General features: G+C 49.5%; 2 protein-coding genes across 3 annotated transcripts in view; both read left to right on the top strand.

The window, feature by feature from the left end:
- GFOD1 (Gfo/Idh/MocA-like oxidoreductase domain containing 1) overlaps positions 1-13559 on the top strand; it is a 100378-nt gene extending 86819 nt beyond the window's left edge. The window contains exons 1-2 of one of the 2 annotated variants that reach the window (XM_073810340.1): positions 668-2824; positions 6462-13559. In XM_073810340.1, coding sequence (XP_073666441.1) covers positions 6518-7381 — 864 coding nt within the window. In that variant the 5' untranslated portion in view covers positions 668-2824; positions 6462-6517 and the 3' untranslated portion in view covers positions 7382-13559. Of the gene's footprint in view, positions 1-667; positions 2825-6461 lie in introns of those variants that run through there. The other variant, XM_019945000.3, reaches the window with a different exon arrangement.
- The window catches only part of TBC1D7 (TBC1 domain family member 7), a 141780-nt gene that overhangs the window by 86696 nt on the left and 41267 nt on the right, over positions 1-13817 (top strand). The gene's annotated exons all lie outside the window — the stretch shown is intronic.

Below are 13817 nucleotides of genomic sequence, written 5' to 3'. Positions count from 1 at the left end.
CCACCGCTGGCCCGGTTTCTGGTGCTCACCCCAGCCCATTACACCACCTCCTGGGAGCCCTCCTGTGGTGCCGTGGGCATTGCACGTGTGTGCATTGACATGTGGGGCTGGCCAGAATGGGAGCATGTGTCTGGGTTCAAATCCCAGCTGTCCTGGTCATTGAGTTTTGTGGCACCGTGGGCAAATAGCTTCCCCTCTCAGAGGCTCGGCTTCTGTGTCTGTGAGAGGGGGACAGGGTTAGTACCTGCCTTGCGGGGTCGTGTACACACACAACAATGGAAGGGCATGTGAGATATGCAGCCTCTTCTGGCACAGAGTTGGTGCTCGGGGGGCGGTGGTGATTGCTATTTTAAATTATGTCAGGATTATAGTGAACACATCAGATTAGGGCTGTGAGTCACGAAGTTGTTTGTCAGGAACTGTCATGGGGATTGAAGACGAGGGATTTAATCTCTCCAAAGGGGCTCTTCTCCCAACTTACATGGAAGAAGGGCCAGAGGGCAGAGAGCAGGGTTGAGACAGGTCATTTCTGCTGATGCTTTTCTCAGCTGAAAGAAAACACGTGTGTGTGTGTGTTAGGGCCAGGGGGGCAGGGAGCAGGGGAAGGAGATAACAGGGGTGGGATGGGAAGAAAGGAAGGAAGGGACCGAGCTGGACTGAGTGGAGTGTTACAGTGAGGGGGTGAAACTGACCACATGTCCCATGTCTCCAGGAGCAGAGAAGGAACGATCACGAACAGCCCTGTCTGTTCAGATACTTAGTTCTGTTGAAACCAGAGGTCTATCTTGGCCTTTAAAATGGTTTTTTTCTTCACTCTTAACTGTAGTTCTGCTTCATTTCCTTTGAATTAGAGACACTTTTAAGACTCTAATGATCTTCTTCCTCAGAAAATGAACATCAGGTTTCACACAATTTTTTTTAAATAGTCCAATTTTAGTGGTTTCTCAGACCCAGGTTAAACACCCTTGTTTTATTTTATTGTTTGAACAGTGCAAATCTTTTTGCATTCAAATTGCATTTCAAATAAAGGATTTTTTTTTTTAAAACACCCTTGTTTTAGACCATTTTCTAAATGGGACCCAAAGCTTCTGAATGAAGAGGTGAACTCTTACACGTGCTTCAGAACCCTGCCCAAATGTCACCTCTTCAGCAGAGCTCCCTACCACGCCCAAGTCAGTTGGGCAGCCCCTCCTTTGTGCTCTCATCGTTTATCCTTCTATTAGATCCTATATCTGTTAGATCCCATAATCACTCATTTCCTGGTTGGTTTCTTCTACTAAACTGTGGGCTCCTTTTCATCTTTCTTACTCATTTATTGGGTCCCAGTGCCTAGCACAGAAATGTTGCAGGAATGGACTATAAAGGAAGATAATGCGTTCCCTGCTTGAAATGCAGGGAAAGCCCTCTCTGCCTTGGGTGAATGGGGTGGGGGTGGGGAACTAGGAAGCTGTATCTGATGGGACTTCTTGTGGGGCTCGGCCAACCCGCCGGGACAGCGCAAGCCAGCCTCCAGGACCAGCATCCGTTTTGGCTTTCAGAAGATAAGGGGCTGTCAACACAAGTGGAATGATCGGGAAGAACTGGTGGGAAAGTAGCGTCGGCCTCCTAGATCGCCACTGTCGATTAGATGAGGGAGTGTGTAATTGGGATTGTGCCGGCAGGGAGGGATGCTTTGAAGTTCCAGGCTGATTATGCTAAAGAATGACTCTGGGTGTCTGGGTGGCATCCATATTTCCAGGCACCACCTACCTGATCAAGGGCAGGAGAGGACGGCAGCTCTTTGGGACAGCAGAGAGCATGTGTCTTTCCCCGGAGGTGTCAGTGGGAAGCCCCTTGCCCTGCTCCTGGGGTCCCTGGGTTGGAGTATCAGCCCTCCTAAAAGCTCCAGTCTCTGGAGAGAGAGATGGGTGGGTCCTCAGCCACAGCTTGGAGACCCTGAGCTTGGAGGGCGTGAGGGGCACAGCTGCCTGAAAGCGACTGTGGGGTCTGTTGGTTGGAAACTCCTTCCCTGTGGCACTGAGTCCTCGGAGGGCCGTAGATATTTGGACTCAGATAGAGAGCACACACTCAGCAGGCTCTGGAGGAAACATGTTCTCCATCTCCCTGCGAGGGAATCTCAGGAGGGCAGTAAAACTCCTTCTGAAATGATTTCATGGAAAAACTCCTGACAGAGAACAGGCATACTGCCTTGCACATGACACTTTCACCTTCCGGAAATTTCCCACGATCTCATTTTCTCCCCCACTTCAGCTCCGTGACATAGGTGAGAAGGCATTAACCCCACCATCCTCCGGACAGAGAGCTCTCACTCTATTTGCTGACAAGGGGCTTCTTGTCTTGATAAAGTAAGTTCGTTCCAGCCCAGAGGCTCCCTAAAGACCCAACTTACGTTCTTTGTTCTCACGCAAACGGGCAGACGGTGTGCATGGAGGTGGGTTAGGAAGACTCCCCAGGACACGCAGACCAGTCTCCACACGTCCTCTGCCACCCACCAGAGTCACGTTGTACCCCGTTGACAAATGCAGCAAGGTCCCGAGACAGCCATTTCTGGTGCAGCCACGGGCTCCTGGGTGGAGCCGGCTGAGCGTGGGGCGGTGGCGTCCCCGGAGGGAGCGGCAGGGTGACCACCGGCCGCCGTAGCCCAGGGAACCAAGAAAGCTCCCGCTGTTCTTCCGCATCCCTGTGGGAGCCAGTGGGCTTTGCTGACGCCGTCCAGCTGCTCGGGAAGTGTTTGGGGTTCGGCACAGCCTCCAGCTTTCCCTCGGGTGCTCGGGATTTCCCCCCGGTCCATTTCGCACTGCCTGTGGATTTGGAGTGAAATGAGGTCCGTATGTTTCAAGTCCCTTTGCTTGATTCTCTGCCGTACGATTTTCGCTGAAGTTTTGGATCTCTTGCCTTAGAAGGGAGACACATCTTGCCACAAGACGATGTGAGCCCCCAACCTAAAGGGAGTGTGTGTGTGTGTGTGTGTGTCTGAGAGACGTGGGGAAGATTGTGTAAGACAGAGAAAACAAGCTGCTTTATGAATCTGTGAGCAGTCTGCTAGCTGTGCATTCCTCTGAAGCTGGAAGCATGATCTTGTTTTGAACAATACGTTATAGGGGCTTCTAGGAGTTCTCTTACAACTTACAGTGGAGTTGCCTGTTCTTCAGAACCCCAGGGGGCCCTGCACAAGCTGGGGATGTGGGTCAAGTTTTACGTGTACGTGTGAATTGACCTTCTGAAGAGAGTCCGTAGCCTTCGCCAGAATCATGAAGAAGTCCTGCGGAATCGGAACAGGAAGACCTGAGCCTTGGAAGCACCACAAGTTCAGGGTCAGAGGGGCTTTCATCAGCTCCCTGGGCACAGGAACTGGGGCAGGTCCATGAGCTCTGGAACCTGCCTGCCCTTCCATGGCTTTGGAGGGCCCTTCTGCCTTCATGTTAAGTCTTCGTGTCTCCTTTGGACCTAAAAAAGAAAAACCAATGTTTTTCTGACCGTAAAAGTTAAAACTCATAAAATATGGAAAAAGGTAGTGAAGAAAATAAAAATTGGTCTTAGTCCTACTAATCAATGAACCACTGTAAACAGTTTGAGGTATTCCCTTCCAGGTTTTTTTCTTTTGTCCTTTTAAGAGAGAGTTGAGATCACAGCATGTCTGTGAATAGAGCCCTGTTCACTTAACATGACCTCATAATCATCTTGCTTGCCATTAAAAACTCTTTATAAACATCATTTTCAATGGCTGCACAACACACCATTATGTGGATGTGTTACAGCCTGCGCACCCATTCTCCTGTTGGGCATTTGCATTGTTCTTAGCTGTTTGCTTTAATAAATCACGCAGTGACGGCATCTTTGGGCGAGAAGCTGTGCTTACATTTTAGAGGATTTCTTTATGCTCGATTCCTAGAAGTCTCTTTTGACTTTTAAGATGTTGTGTGTTAAGACGTTGCCAAGACCCATCTGTAACGTGTGGACGGTGCAGAGGACTGTGGACAGAGCGGTGGAGTCAGGCGGCAACGACCTCTGGCTTCCTGCACACACATCGCGTGCCTCTAGGTGCCGTGGGCATAGAGGAGACTTAAGAAAGCAGAAGGCCCAGGCTTGATCCTTGAGGAAGCTGCTGTCTAGTGTGGGACCACAGCACACTTAAATAGCCCAAAGGAGGAGATGCCTGTATCTCAGAATCTTGGGGGAGGCAGGCCTGCATTCTTCTGGAAACGGAGTCTATAGCTTTCACCAGTATCTTTTCATCTACAGAGCTTCAAAGAATTACCCATGCGATGGTTGCTTTGGGTATGTGGAGGGGAGTGAATTATTTTTCTCAATTTATTTTTTCTTTTACTGTTTTATCTGATAGTTCTTAGAATAGAAAAAACAAGATAAACTTGTTTTTTCATGTGTCATTAATATGACAGTAGCATGTACTCAGAAGATGGCCGTCAGGGGTCTTGGTGTTGTGGACCCTGAGATAGGGTATAGGAGAGGCCACAGCCTATACGCAACAGGTGTGAGGCAGATTTTGGCAACATTTGTCACCTGGACCTGTAGTGACCTACCCATCTGTTTACATAGAAATCTGCTCCTGCCGGCATTATCCCGGGTTACGTGAGCCTAATGCCGATAGGACCATATTATCAGAACACGATGTCACACAGGTGCGTGGCACTTTTGGTAACACAAACCAATGTTCCCTCACCCCTATTCCAGAGCCTCAGTCCTCACCTGGTTACTCAGAGGTAAAGAAGCTTCTTACTGTTCATTCAGGGTCGTCAGGAAAACCAGCCCAGCTCTGCCAGTGTGGAGGAGGCCAGGAGATGGGGTCGTTGCGTGGCTCCAGGCCTTTCACTCGGGGCTGGAATTCGATGTGCACCTGGAAACTGACAGCCATCGATTGTATTTATTTTCTCCAGTCTGTTCTGGCCACTTCTATTGCCCGGTGAGCTCTTCCGATGGGAAAATGAGAGCACCACATGCCTGTGGCCTTGCCCAGACATCTCCACTGGACAGACTCCTACAGTTGTAGGGCTTCCACGGGACCCTCTTAGCTGGGCTTGCTGGGGGTGTTCATGGATTTTGTCAAGTCAGGTGCCTGTGGTCAGGACAACTGGGATGGGTGCGAGTCTCGTCACCCCATCTCCCTGTGGCATGTCCCTTGTCTGTGGCTGGAGTGTTCAGCTCTCCATAGGAGGGTCTACGTGCAGAACAGGACTGGACAGCAGAGAACTCATAGGCAGGCATGTGCCTTGACTCTGAAGCTTCCCAATCTGGCATCCTTCAATCTGGCTTGCTGACAAATCGGTATACTTTTTAAAAAATGATTATTTTTTTGAGTTCCAACTGGCTGTTTCTCCAGGTTCAGCTGAGTTGTCTTTCTTCCCTCTTAGCTTTATCTTGGAATAAATCCTTTTCTTATTCCCTATCACTCTCCTATCCTTGGATCTGTGGTTTTCTCCTGACCCGGAACCACTTAGTTTCCTAAAGGGCTTCCGCCTACCTATAACTTAGGCACTCGGTAGCGTCATCACATAAGCTTAATTCTTATTTGGCCTCAGCTCCATTGCCAAAGGCACCAACGTCCCCACCCTCCCAGGCCGTGAGACAGATGAGGGTCGAGTCACTGACCATCCCTCAGATATAAGGACTATCCGCTCTTCCCGTAGGAACAGGAAAACATTAAACGAACACGTCTGTGAGCACAGCCAGCTCTAATCCATAATGCAAAATAAACAAGCAAGAAAACACTCAAAACATAATCCTTGGTGTTTTCTTGCTTCATTATTGCAGTAAACAAGCTTGCTGGTTGTGGGAGAGACAGCTAAAAGCTTAGACTTTTGAAGTATATGGTTAAGAAATTCTTCCTCATCCTTAATCAGACTCGCGTTGCCGTGATTTCAGCTTATGTGTTCAGGTTCTGTCCAGATAAAGACATTGTTCTCTTCTCTACGTGTGATATTTTTAATAAAAATTTTATTTTACAAATAAAATAAAACATATAAAACATTTCACATGTAAGATAACTTTCAATAAAATATATGTAGAACATATTGTACACCTTAATAGAACTTACATTTTGTATTTAAATATTTTAACTTTACAAAATATATTTGTATATAAAATGTTATAGATTCATATAAATAAAATATTAAATGAAGCATTTGATATTATATTGGTGAACATTTTAAAAATTGCTAAAATATAGACTATTTAAATGTATGAAAATAAATCTTAATATTTAAATCAATGTGATGGTTTAATACTAAAGTAATTCGACATAAATATTTAAAGTAACACTGAAATGTATAGAATATGTTATTTTTGTATAAGTAAAAGGTGTTATAAGATGTTTTAAAAGTGTAGTAAGGGTAGCCGGTCGGGTCTGGTTCCCGGTCCATAAATTACGATTTGGGGGCCACAGCGCCCCCTGTCGCTCGCTCGGCGCCAGCGCCCTGACGTGCTGTTTGTCCTCCCGCCCGCAGGCATCGGCAAGAACGTCATCTGCGACCGCACGGCCACGCCGCTGGATGCCTTCCGCATGATGTCGGCCGCCCACTACTACCCCAAGCTCATGAGCATCATGGGCAACGTGCTGCGCTTCCTGCCGGCCTTCGTGCGCATGAAGCAGCTCATCGAGGAGGGCTACGTGGGCGAGCTGCTGGTGTGCGAGGTGCAGGTGCACGGCGGCAGCCTGCTGGGCAAGAAGTACAACTGGAGCTGCGACGACCTGATGGGCGGCGGCGGCCTGCACTCAGTGGGCACCTACATCATCGACCTGCTCACCTTCCTCACCGGCCAGAAGGCTGTTAAGGTCCACGGGCTGCTCAAGACCTTCGTGAAGCAGACCGACCACATCAAGGGCATCCGCCAGATCACCAGCGACGACTTCTGCACCTTCCAGATGGTGCTGGAGGGCGGCGTGTGCTGCACCGTCACCCTCAACTTCAACGTGCCCGGCGAGTTCAAGCAGGACGTGACCGTGGTGGGCTCAGCCGGGCGCCTGCTGGCGGTGGGCACCGACCTGTACGGACAGCGCAACAGCGCCCCGGCGCAGGAGCTGCTGGTGCAGGACGCCACGCCCGTCAGCAACTCCCTGCTGCCCGAGAAGGCCTTCAGCGACATCCCCTCGCCCTACCTGCGCGGCACCATCAAGATGATGCAGGCCGTGCGCCAGGCCTTCCAGGACCAGGACGACCGGCGCACATGGGACGGGCGACCGCTCACCATGGCCGCCACCTTCGACGACTGCCTGTACGCCCTGTGCGTGGTGGACACCATCAAGCGGTCCAGCCAGACGGGCGAGTGGCAGAACATCGCGGTGATGACTGAGGAGCCCGAGCTGAGCCCCGCCTACCTGATCAGCGAGGCCATGCGCCGGAGCCGGATGTCCCTGTACTGTTAGCCCGGATTGGGGACCCAGCGCGACCTAGGGCTCCCGCCTGGGGCCCAGAGAGGGGGAAAGGCTGGGGGAGAGGTGGCCTCGAGTAGTGTAGGGGTGGGGAAGTGGAAAGTCAGGGTGAGAAAATGGCATCTGGGAGGCTGAGCCCCTGTCCTGGTGAGGGGCCCCGAACGAGACTGTTGGGACGGTGACCCGCGGTCCCTGAGGTCGTCCCTGCTGGCGTCGGCTGAGACGGAGGCGGTCGGCCGCCTCTGCTGCCCTTTACTGTGAGAAGCCGGGAGGGGTTGCCGGCCTCCGCCCCTCATCCATCGCCCCCCACACCTTGGCCTCCTTGGCAAGCCAAATACTCCTGCGTGCTCTGAGCCCTGTTTCCAGGGGCGAGCTCGGCTGGCGGGAGACGGTACATCTTCACGTGCCCACGCAAGCCTGCAGGTGTGTGTGCGGGGGTGGGGGGGGCGCCAGTGGCTAAAGAGAAAGTTCAGATTCCAGGAAGCCACTTCAAGTGTCTGAAGGAAACAGTACTTGGTAGCAAAGTGTACCGCTTTCTGGATGGATTTGTCTTCCTCCCAGGAAGCCCGAGGGAGGGAGTGTCTTCCTAACTGGCTCAGTGCCCTTTTCCTGGCCTGAGGTGTAGGGTAAGGGAGGGCCAGGAACAGTAAGCAGAGAATCGGGTTCCCTTGAGCCAAAAGGAGAGAGCAGGGGCACAGCCTGCACTGAGACAGATGAGGCAGAGAAGAAAATATCCCTTCGGATTTGCCAGCAATTAAAAGCCCATTTCCGGTGGAGTGGAATGGCCTGGAAGGAGGGATTCGGTACTGGAGCGTTGAGGTTGTCCTTTCACGGGGCCGAGGAGACAGCAGGAAGGAGGTGTGCGTCTGACCACAGGCTCCTGTGCTATCCTCCAGGACCGGGGGCGGCCTTGCGCCCCAGGGTCGCAGTGGCATTTCCCAGCAGGAGGGCAAGTGAGCCCTGGACCCATCTCTCCTAGCGAGCTGGGGAAGGGCTCTTAGGAGACTCCCCAGCTTTGTAGATTTTAAAAGGGGAGCCTTCAGGTCCACTCAGATATAATCCTCTCCCCTTTAAAAGAAAAAAAAAATAGTCGAGGCTCTTTTCCTTAGCTTGGACCTTCGCTTTCACGCATCAAAAAAAGAAAAATTTTGAATAGGTATTAAACAAAAGGACAGCAAGCAACACACTTTTCGGCGTCTCTAAATGGGGTTTGAGAACCCTCTGAGGTGTATAGTTCCCATAGGCTGAAGAAGGCTAATGTAGGAAAAAGCATCTTCTTCCTCTTGGTCTCCTGTCTCTCTTGTCTTGTCATCCTCTGCTTACAGGGAGGGCTTTTACTGGAGATGGCAAACTGCAGGCTTGGAGCAGGCAGAGCCCGAAGGGAACAACCAGACACACACACACACACACACGCACACGCACACGCACACACACGGATTTATAAATGCTCGCTACCACCATTGTCACTAAAATCGCTCTTAAAAATTCAGACCTAGTCTTGAAAGAAAGCCCAGGTCAAATACATTTTGAAAATGGGGAATTATCCTTTTGTTATCTTTTCTTAATCCTTAACCCCACATCGGACATTTGTCGAGCTTGGCTGTGGAAACTGTTACTTGTAAACGTACACAGCGTTTGTTCACAGTCACAGAAATCCAGCCGTTGTCTTTGGCACACAAGTGACGTTTAGACATCTTTTCAGATGGCCCCGCACTGGAGCTGGAAGGGAATTTAAAGGGCTGAGGGTGAACCCCAGGCTCTGAGTGGGCAAAGTCCCAGAATGAACCGTGCGCTCAGTTGCTCCCTCCTTCCTCCTCCCAGGGGCAATACACTGAATCCCAGGCTGCCCGTGGGTCCTGCGTGGCCGTGTCCAAACACCACGGGAATGTGGTATTTTCTAGCACGGAGGGGTAGGGATCGCCTCCCTAGAAAGAATTACCCTGCTTCCTGGTCCCTTACCACAATGTGGGAAGGGTAGTGAGCTAAAACTCTCCGTCGCACGATTGGTCCCTGCTCCGTTCACAGAATCAGCCTGCCAGCTTTCCTAGCTACCAGTTCAAAACTAGAGGTTTGGTAGAATGGAAGTCTCCCAGTAAGAATTTGAGCAGAGGACCATGCCATGGACTGTTTTGGTTCAGATTCTCCTAAATTCCCCTCTGGATACATAGCTTTTGTGGAAACTGAGTGGAAAGAATATTTTCTTTTTCTAGTTGGCCCCGAAAGGCTGTGATCAAAGATGTAGAGAAAGGAAACTAGTGACTCTATGAGTCTCATTTTTCTAAGTCATTTATAATCTAAGTAGGGCTGTTCCTGGGGTTTCAGTTTTGTTTCTGTACTTAAAATACTTGGGACCACTTTCCCCCCAAAGATCACTGCGGTCTGTGATAAATACTTAGTGTCTAAAGCAGAAATTCTCATTTGAGGCTGGGGTATATGGAAAGAATATACATTCTTAAAAAGAAGCATGAAAAATATTTTAGTAAGTGTTCTTAAATTCTGTCTACTGAAATGCATGTAGTAGGTAGATGCAGGAACAAGTGGAAGAAAAGACATAGTTCATTTTCTTAGTGTAAAATCTACAGTAAATGGGTTCTTTAGTGCTCCTTGGGCCCCAGGCCTATCACTTGCAAAGGCTTGATTAGGAGTCACAATATAAAGCTGAAATCTGAAGCTTTCAACATTCTATGGATGGACTTTGTCCCAGCCCAGCACCCCCAGTAGTCCCCTCAGGGGACTGGGTACCATCAGCTGGGTTTGAGCTCAGACGAAGTCTCTGGGGTAACCCAGCCCTCTCTGCCTGGTTTAATGTGTTTCAAGGACCCAGAGTAATGGAGGCTCCATTTTAGGGTCATCACATTTAGTCCCCACTTGCCTGATTTGTTCCCGTTATTGTGAGGGGGCCTCTGATGCTGAACATTTGGGCTCACGCCACTGGCGTCCTCTGCAGAGTGTTCCAAATTCCAAATTCTGAGAGGGGGTATCAGTCAGGGTAACCACAAGTGTTTGGGAATGCTCTGGGCTTATTTGGAAGGGTTGCATTCTCTGAGTTTTCTCCCGGAGAGAGAGTTCATGACCACTGTCAGCTCCCCTACGACTTCTCCCCGCGATGGAGAGGAGTGGCAGGGGACCACAGATGCTCCTTAGCCCACCAGGCAGCAGATACCTCGGGACTCTAAGGGCAGCTTGGCTGACTCCAGCTCAAGGGGAACTTCTCCCACACCCTTTCTCCATCCTCAGAGAGCCACGCCAGTACTCTGCGCTCCCACATTCCTTGATCATCTACTGTGTGCAGGGTATTTTAAGTACGTTATCTCGCTTAATCCATAAAAACAGCCCTGTAGTATTGGGTATTGTCGGTCCCATTTTACACATGAGAAAATTGAGGCTGAGAGGAAGAGTAACTTGCCCAGAGTCACAAAACTATTAAGTAGAAGTGGGGTCACCTGAATCCAAACCTTTCTTCTCCTCCAAACCACGTTGCCTCCCACGAAGAAAGGTTTGAGCCTCTGCTATTCCTCCCGGGCAGGAAAGCGCTTCTTGTCGAACCCTGTCGGGGTCTGTGGAGCAACAGCGTTTAGAGTTCCATGTGACCTGTGTGTGGGTGCCCCTCTGCTGCTGTCGACAGCTGCCTGTGGAGCAGGATGCCATGTTTGATGTTCTGCCAGAAGGTTCCTTGTAGAGCTGCAAATAGAAAGAGTCGATCTTTCTTCCTCTTCCAAAATGGAAATAGCACTCAGCTTCTTTTCAAATCAACGTCCTAAGTTGATTCTGACTGTAAGCGATGCGGCAAGCCACAGAGTTGGGGATTTTCAGAACGATTAGCCGATTATCATGGATGGCCTTGGGTTTTGCTCTCGCAGTATATAGCATAGGAAAATGTCTTTTCTCAGGGAGTGGGGCTTTGACAGTTCATTTGTGTGTGACTCAGATTTTAGCTGTGCGTTGCATTTGTACCTTTAGACCCTCTTAACTCTTCATCTTGTCTCAGAGCCGCAGCTGTTGAATACGACCTGTGGTCACAAAGTAGGTTTCTGATTGCATCACTTTTATTCTGGTGGGTTTGGGGCGGGGGAGGAATTCAGCATTGATAAGGGTACCCTGGGGAGAAAGTAAAGCCAGTTGCATCTGGAGGGACTTCAGAGCCCAATATATTCAGTTCCTTTATTTTTACATCCCCAAGAGGTTAAGTGATGACCAAGGTCACACCGCTTCCTAGTGGTAGAGCCAGGACTAAAATCCCAGTTTTCTGACTCTAAGTCCCATCCTGCATCTTCAGAGCCTCAGATGGGGAGAGGGAGGCCCAGAGAGGTGAAATGACTTGTCTCAGGTCGCAGGGCTAGTTGGGGCAAGAGTTGCAGTTAGAACTCAGACCTGCAACTGACAGTATTCCCTGAGCTGTTGCAGCTGAATCAGTTTTTTAAAAACTCAATTATGTCTTGAATGTACTCAGAAAACTAGCTGTTTAAAATTTCCCATTGTGACTGTAATGTGAACAGTTATCTCTAATTTGTATTCTATTGGCAAGGATGGGGGATATACATTCAGATGCTCACCTTCGGGATTTCCTGAGGCCAGCTCTACTTCTGGGCTCTACCCTGCCCTCTGCGTACAGATCTAGGTCTTGACTAGCTTAGGATTCCTGCCCCACCTACCGCCTCCGTCTTTGGCCATCCAAATCCTGAAGTTTATAGGGCAGAGGTCACGACCCTGGGGAGGTTTTTGTTTTTTTTTTTTTTAAATCGACTCTCCGAGCCCTGACTTTCAATTCCCTTTCGGGGACAGGGAGACGCGTAATGAAATAAAAGCTGTGCTTGTCTGCAGCCCATGGGCCCACCCCAGCCTGTCGCATCCTGGGCAGAGAAGCGGGCAGTTGGGGGTACCCCAAGTTTGAGGGAAGAGCCCTGGGTTGGGCTTCAGAACTTTTCCCAAGAGGAGTGTAGACCTGCTGTGCTTCTTTAAGAGGTGTTGGGCTCGGTGGTCTCATCAGAGTCTGCTGGTGCAGCCGGTAAGTACCGTGTACCTGAGTTCCACACCAGTTAGCAATGAAAGGCAGTGGCCTCCTGACCTTTTCTTCCCCATGTCACGGTCCCTATTTGCTGGAGCTCTTGAGAGGGGCACCAAGCGTCTGGCTCTGTCAGGCTCCTCAAGTGTTGCGCTACTGAATACTCCTGAATCTGTTGCCCCTTTCTGTTTACACCAGCAGTGAGTAGACAAATAACAAGGCCCTGGCACATGCAGTGGCTCCGTGCTTGGCGTGGCAATCATGCTTGCCTGGGTGGTGTGAGCGGGGCCCCCAGACTGACCCAGGTCCAGGTCTCTGCTGTCCCCTGCAGCCATCATAAGGGCTACGTTGTTGAATGAGCCCCATGGTTTCTCCCCAGCAACTCCATGACTGATTTGATCCTAGTCCCAGGCTAAGAAACAGAACCCAAGGAAGCGACCTGCCTGCTCCTTTGCTCCCCTCCTTCCCCATCAGGCATCCAACCATATTTAGTATTCTTGCCCTGTGCCTTGCCCAGGGGAGGGAGAAGTTTCTAGTACTTATGGTTTTCTGTTGGTTGCCTGGTGCTTCTACTGTTATTTTATTGTGTTGTTGTTGTTTTTAACCAAAAATTGCATTTGTTTGGTTGTCAATGTCGAGTGTGTGTTTATTGTTCTACAAACATGAGTATATATATGTATGTATATGTATAAAAACAAACATAACATATAAAAAGTCAAGGCATGTATACTAGATATTTTAAAGAGTTATTTATCAAGGGAAAAAGATGTGTGTTATAAAGTAAACAGAGTCTATATTTTATATATAATGTAGATAGCAAAAAATAGCTTATAAATTATAGAAGGTTTGGGTTTTCTTTTTTTTTATTATTAAAGCAAAAAAAAAAAAAAAAGACAATGAACGCACCTGTTCTTAGTGTTTTAAAAGCTAAACTGCTGTGGGAGGTGGCCTTCCCCACCAGGCCCTCGGGCTGTACAGTCTGTGCTCCAGGCCCGGAGCTGCTGATGCCTCGTGTTACCTCTGCAATGCTCAGGGGGCCATGGTCACCATCACCCCGCCAGCTGGCATGTGCCGCTTCAAATGTGGCTTCCTGCTGTCCTCCCCAGTTGGTGTTGGTGGGATAAAGGAATGGAAGTAGCAAATAAAGACTGAAGAGAAGATATAATTGCAGCTGTTTCCCTGCTTATTACACCTGGGTGCTCTACCTGATGAGTTAGGTAGCTGGCCAGTTTGGGGGATCTGAATTAAGAATGGGGGTGGGAATGATGGTGGTGCATCTGGGGGGCGTGTGTGCCTAGTGTGAGCTGGTCTTTCCTTTCCACCCTCTGCTGTCTTAGGCAACACACAGGTAATTCTTCTGGTCCATGCTTTCCCTTCACTTAAAAACAGTTACGAATTGGGAAGAAAAATACAAAAGCTGAGATCGCA

Source organism: Tursiops truncatus, chromosome 10 (genome assembly GCF_011762595.2).
Source record: "Tursiops truncatus isolate mTurTru1 chromosome 10, mTurTru1.mat.Y, whole genome shotgun sequence".
NCBI lineage: Eukaryota > Metazoa > Chordata > Mammalia > Artiodactyla > Delphinidae > Tursiops > Tursiops truncatus.
The sequence above is the reverse complement of the archived record's forward strand: the minus strand, read 5'-3'. Positions and strand labels throughout refer to the sequence as shown.